At 44.9% G+C, this 6749-nt stretch overlaps 1 protein-coding gene across 1 annotated transcript; it reads left to right on the top strand.

Annotated features, from left to right (window-relative positions):
• The first annotated feature begins 1346 nt into the window (after positions 1-1346).
• LOC118214800 (40S ribosomal protein S13-like) lies at positions 1347-5645 on the top strand. Its single transcript, XM_035395027.1, has 6 exons — positions 1347-1455; positions 2126-2174; positions 2273-2351; positions 3466-3635; positions 4384-4484; positions 5564-5645. Exons 1-6 carry the CDS (start codon positions 1433-1435, stop codon positions 5595-5597), a joined length of 456 nt encoding a protein of 151 aa, XP_035250918.1. The 5' UTR covers positions 1347-1432; the 3' UTR covers positions 5598-5645.
• The last annotated feature ends 1104 nt before the right edge of the window (positions 5646-6749 follow it).

The raw sequence follows: 6749 nt of genomic DNA, 5'->3' as shown, positions 1-6749 counted from the left end.
TGAATTAAATGGTTTTTAAAAGATTTGTATGAGAATCGAATGTATTATTTCATGTACATGGCAGTAAGGCTTTATTGTGGAGATTTAGTAAATAGCTGATGGTGCTTGGGCAGCACGATGTCTGGAGTGAATGAAACTAGACATAAGGTGCACAGACACTTAATTCACTATTCTCAGTACTAATTAATAGTACAAAAACCTGAAGAGAAAATAAAATAAAGTACTTATAATTACAAACTTTAGTCTCAGGGCCTCTGTGAATGGGACATGTCTTGACCAACAAAGCACTGGTGCACTTAACCCATCACAGAAATGTCACCCAGCTAATTCACCACATCCAAAGCTATTTTAGGGGGGGGGACTGTGTACACTAGGGGTGTCCATTCTGATATGAAAAGGGCCAGTGTGGGTGCTGGTTTTTGTTTTAGCCCAGCACTAAGACACCGGATTTTACTGATCTATGTCTTGGCTGAAGACTGATTAGTTAATCGGTTGAATTGGGTGTCGCAATGCTGGGGCTAAAGCAAAAAATATGCACACACACACCGACCCTTTTCATGTAAGAATGGACACCCCTGGCACAAACTTTGTAAGTGCTATCCATAATTCACTGTAAATCTCCATATTCGGCTTTTTGGCTACAGAGCCATGTTAGAATGTTGCAGGACTCTGTGCCTTAATCGTATTTCATTGTTAAGAAAAGTTTAGTGGAAAATCATCTCACTGCAGTTTCAACATAACATAATAATTTTCAACATATGATGCATGCTTTATAATAATTAACATGTAAATCCCCCAGTAATGGTAAATGTGTGCTGCTCTTCTCTGAAATATGGTGCATATCTTGCCACTTTCAAATGTGTAAAACACATACACAAAGCTTGTTATCGGTGTTTCTGAATTCAGACTATGTATATATTGGTTTTCAATCAGCTGAGTTTATTTATTCGGTCTGATCATTCCTGCTGCCTGAATACATGGCCATATTTATTATTTTGCAAATTGGTAGTGTTACATTGTTCTGTTAAAAAAGGTGACACTTTGCAAAACCATATATTTATGAAATATCTATCCTCTCTGTCAACAAGCAGAATTTTATTAGTATACATTTGCCTAAGCGCACACGAGAACAGGCTAGAATATGATCAGAGATGGTTTATTATTAATGAGATCACGTACTTTTGGGCTGCCCTGAACCGATGAAACAGGAGATCCTGTTGTATTCAATGTTTGGAGAAGGAGATCCTGCTATGATATTGTTGGTCCAGAAACACAGGAACACCATAGAAGTATGAGAAACGCTCACTACGGCAGGAACTGGTACGTACATCTCCAGTTGTCTCGAGCGTCTTTGTTTTTTACGTCATTTCCTTTACAGGCCCAAATTTGCCAGCGGCCTCGCTCCAGCTTTCTCTTCTTGCACACCGCCATCATGGGTCGTATGCACGCTCCCGGGTAAGCAGGCGATTCAGGCTTTAAAATGCTGGAATTAACCTTGCGATCTGACCCAGACTGGACTTTGCAGTCCGATAGTGTCGTTTATAACCTCACATATCCATACTGTGTACATTGAGCGGTCGTTAGTAAGTTTCTAAACATACATAGAAGGTCCGTACATTCTGAGTTGAGCACAGCATGGCCGCGTGTGCGATTCTCCCTTTGATTCGGCGTATTTCTGGTCACGTTTAACAGCATTTTTTTTATTATTTAAGTCCATTTTCCGCTTTCTGGGCGTTTTTTGTTCTTTAAAAGGCGTTTGCTATTCGCTTGTCTCGAGTCTAGCTAATAACGGTGATACGTTCAGTATAATTAGCTAGCTAGCTAGCCATCCAGTGAGATTCCCTGCGATCCAGGCTGTAGTAGCTGTATGTAACAGACCGCACTAGTAACTTATCTACGTATCGTCAGCTAGCAAAAGGCATTTAGCGTGCTAACGCTGGCCCAAGTTAAGCATGTTACATGAATGGATATCGACATGAGGTTTGCCAGCAAACCGGCAGAATGTCACATTGTGAAAATATTTTTGGTATACGATTGATATGGAGAACACAACATGAAGCCAGGTTGTTGGTGTAGGGACTGATAACGCGTTGCAGTAAAAATGTACGTTTTTCTCCTATTGCAGAAAGGGCTTGTCCCAGTCCGCGCTTCCGTACAGACGCAGTGTGCCTACAGTAAGTTCTGCTTCGTCCCACGTTTAATCAGTAAGTTACTTGTGGACGCAAATCATAATTTCCTTGAAGGTACTTACACGGACTGTTCGTGTTCCTAGTGGCTGAAACTGACTTCTGACGATGTCAAGGATCAGATCTTCAAGCTGGCCAAGAAGGGTCTCACCCCTTCCCAGATTGGTAAGTTTGCTGTAGTATTGGCTATCATGTGTTTGTTGTGTTGTTACACCTGGGTGATAATGGGTTTACAGTGAATGAAGATATTGAATTTCCCATTGTGTGTTGGAGTTTAAAAGTCTGGTATTTGGAGGTGCGCCTTGGGCCAGCAGAATTTTCCTTTAGTCCTCCAACATGCTATGAAATAGATCCCATACGATTGTTGTTCTATGGTCTCTTTGTCAATGCATGCAGTGTCCCAGGTGTAATATCGTTGTACGCCACTTTGGATGTATCCATTCCAAATTTGGAATGGGTACCATCTGATGTATTAATTTTTCATGCAAGCATTGTTTTCCTGGAAGTTCTTACTGGAAATGAACTGTGCAGTTGTTCACTGAAAGATCCCAGCAGTGCGACTGGTCAGTGACAGTGTGTGCTGTGTGCGTGCTGCAGTCATGCTATTCAGTGGAGCGATTTTCTCCCCGGTCGGCACATTTCACTCTCTGGTTCTCTGTGTGTGGGAATGTGGACATGTCTGATGTGCTAAACGAACGCTGGAGGTAAATTAGCAGAGTGGCTGCACGGTGCCAACCCTGCCAGTCGCCTTCACACAGCCCGGTTCAGCAGGACGCTAACAGAGCTGTACACGGCCGGAGTAAGACTCCCATACCGTGTCGGTCCGGTCGGTACATTTTCTCGTGGTCATTCCCAATGACCCGATTACCTGTCTCCATGCTGTCATCTGTTCATTGGTTTAAAAGCAGGAGTGTTGAAACCCGTTCCTGGGGAACTGTGTCCATCGCTGGATTTTATGCCGACTTCTGCTTTCAATAGTTTAATTGTTCTCCAAATCATTTCTACGTGATTTGAAGACTTTTTATGGTCTTATATGTTTTACTGTGACTTATCTACAAGTGAAGTGCTTTTGGTTTAAACTGAGAGAGTACTTGTCAGAAACAAAAACCCACAGACACGCTGGCTCCCCAGGACCGAGGTTCTCCTCTCCTGGCTGAGCAGTTGTAAAGAGTAAATTCTCATTGGTGGAGGTGTGTGACTGGTACATAAGTGTGTTTGGTGGCTGAAGGAGCTGCTGAGAGAGGGGGTAAAATGGCCGCTGCTACCTGCCCGTTCGCAGGTGTGATCCTGAGGGACTCCCACGGCGTGGCCCAGGTGCGCTTCGTCACCGGAAACAAAATCCTGCGCATCCTCAAGTCCAAGGGCCTGGCCCCCGACCTGCCCGAGGACCTGTACCACCTGATCAAGAAGGCCGTGGCCGTGAGGAAGCACCTGGAGAGGAACAGGAAGGTAAAGCGCTCCGAGCGTCCTCGGCTCCGGGCCCCCAGGGGTCCTCACTGAGGAGAGCACAAAACGCTCTGAGTGTCCTGGGCCCCACTGAGGAGAACCCAAGCAGGCTAAAACTCACACAGGCTAGACCTCACACAGGCTAGACCTCACGCAGGCTAGACCCCACACAGGCTAGACCCCAAGCAAGCTAAAACTCACGCAGGCTAGACCTCACGCAGGCTAGACCCCACGCAGGCTAGACCCCACGCAGGCTAGACCCCACGCAGGGTAAAACTCACGCAGGCTAGACCTCACACAGACTAAACCCCACGCAGGCTAGACCCCACGCAGGCTAGACCCCACGCAGGCTAGACCCCACGCAGGCTAGACCCCACGCAGGCTTGACCCCACACAAGCTAGAAAACTTAAAAAGCAGTGTGTACCCTTACCAAAATCTCTCTGTTCTTCATGTGACACTGGCTGGACAGGTGTGATAGATCGCATGTTTATCACTTTCGTGCACAATGTAAAAAAATCCTGCACTGCCATAATTTACAGCATCAGCAATGCGTCTCGTGTTGTATGATGCGTAACCTTGGCTGCTCAGGATTGGTCCGATACCGATAAGTAAATGTTAAACTATTATCAGCGGATAGCGCTACTACCCCAGTATTATTGTGCATTTCCTGCTGTAAACCTTTAGCTCTTCTGCGTCTCTGGACCGGAGGTTTAACCGCCCTATTTCTGGGGGCTCTTGTGATCTTCGCAGGACAAAGACGCCAAGTTCCGCCTGATTCTCATCGAGAGCAGAATCCACAGGCTGGCCCGTTACTACAAGACCAAGAGAGTACTCCCGCCCAACTGGAAGTAGTACGTATCTGCGTGCGTGCGTGCGTGCACGTGTGTGTGTCTGCATCCGTGTGTGTGTCTGCATTTGTTAGTGTGCATTAAGTGCCTTTGGTAGTGACCTCTGTAACCTTGGTTTTCCTCAGAAAGGTGTCAGTCACACAGTACTGTATGGGACATGGGCTTTTGTGGCTTTGATCTTAAAGAAATAAAACCCATGGCTGATCTATCCAGAGCTCGGTTTACCCACCGATTGTCCTGGCCCTCCCCGGTCGGCACATTTCACTCTCTGGTTCTCTGTGTGTGGGAATGTGGACATGTCTGATGTGCCAAACGAACGCTGGAGGTAAATTAGCAGAGTGGCTGCACGGTGCCAACCCTGCCAGTCCCCTTCACACAGCCCGGTTCAGCAGGGCTTATTCTGATTGATCGAAATATACAAATAGCAGCATTCGTGAACTTTATAAAAAAAAGTACTTCTGAAATTTTAGGGCCGTCTCAGACTTTTCCCCGTTTAAGTTGGAGGTGATGTTTTCTGTATCAGAACGCATGCTCGTTGTGTGTTTGTTTTTGTGTAATGAAAAATGAAAAATGCATGCCCTGTGGAGGTTTGGGAATCTCCAAATCCCTGTTGTGCTCCTGGGTGAGAGCCCTTGCTGCTGATTGGTTGTTTAGTTTTCATATTTGTCACTCAGTATTATGGTATGAGAGCTTCCCTTCTCCAGTTGTATGTACGGGGCTGTGAGAAGGTATTTGCACCCTTCCTGATTTCCTCCATTATTGCATATTTATCACACTGATTGGTCTCGTATCTTTGGACAAAATGTATTATCGGACAAAGGGAACCTGAGTAAACTCAAAACAGTTTAAAAAATGTTTTTATTAAAAAGTTATCTCACTCTCATATCACCCATGTGTAAAAGTAATTGCAAGTTGTCTAAAGATCTGAGAACCATTCAGTGTGACAGATATGCAATAATAGAGGGAGGGGGCAAATACTTGTTCACGGCCCTGCATACTGGGCCGGATGTTTTCTACTGTAGCCCAGATTTAGGAGAAAGTCCCATCAGCTGATCAGTGTCCCTTTTTGTTCCCTTCCACAGCGAGTCGTCCACAGCCTCTGCTCTGGTGGCATAAATTCCAGCAAAAATTCAGAGAAATAAAAGTTTTGCTTTTGGATGAAAACTCTGCTTCATGTTTTCCTGGACTGAGACGTGGGGTGGGGGGGGGGGGGGGGGGGGGGTTCCAGTCTGTGGAACAGGTTTATATTGTAAAATGTGTTATCTGTAATAAACGGCACATTGATTACTAATTGTTAATGTTGCATATTTGTCTCGGAGGCTTGCTTTGATGCTGATGACGAGGAGGTAAGACCGATGTCTGCTCAATTCGCAATTTTTTTCCCCCAAATTTTCTCATCCTGTGACTGTCACACTTCAGGCAGTCATTGAATGAAAAGGGTTTGCAACCAAGTACTTAATAGGGCACATTTCTTGCAGATTAATTTGTCCAATAACTGTAGCTCTCCTAAAATTGGGGGTAGGGAGGGTCTGTGTATGAAAAGGGCTGTATTTTCTACACCGGTCACCATATAAGGATGTAAATACCCTCAAATTAAAGCTAAAAAAAGTCTCGACTTGCATCTCATGTTCATAATTTTATTTGAAATCCGGTCTCCTGGGGTGCTGAGACCCAGCAGTCGCATCCCTCTAAATCGCGTTTCTCCACCAAAAAACGTTTTCGCCCAGCTTCACGCTGACGAGCATCCGCGATTCATGGTTAACGCATCGTTTTTCCCCCTTGGTTGTCCCAACTGCTGCTTTCTCGACCGTGATAGTGGTCATTATATGGGACTGATTCATCTTATCTATGCTCTACAACATGATCACCACGAAATTTGCCATACTTACTCTTGACATCGTTTTGGACGATGCCGAAATATTTTTTTCCTGACCATTTTACTGGGGCACAGAAATTTTTGCAACCCCCCTGTGGAGTACAGTGCCAAAACAACAAAAATTGTGTCTCTGTCCCAATGCTTTTGCATTTAACCATGTCACAACAACAGCAAGTACAGTGCAAATTGTGCAGTGTGTTTAAATTCACTGGTGAATGGAAAATTGAGTGTAAGTGCATACTTTTATTTACCCCTCCAATGTGTTGTGGACCACATTAACCCCCTTTCGACCAAACCGTTGTTCTTTCTGGCTTGCTGGTATGGATATTTTGTGGAAAACTGAAGTTAGAAGCCTTCAGCTCTTGTGATACTGGTGTTGAAATAATACGCGC

This window comes from Anguilla anguilla, chromosome 16 (genome assembly GCF_013347855.1).
Source record: "Anguilla anguilla isolate fAngAng1 chromosome 16, fAngAng1.pri, whole genome shotgun sequence".
Taxonomy (NCBI): Eukaryota; Metazoa; Chordata; class Actinopteri; order Anguilliformes; family Anguillidae; genus Anguilla; species Anguilla anguilla.
Note: the sequence above shows the minus strand (reverse complement) of the source record. Positions and strands in the feature narration are given on the sequence as shown.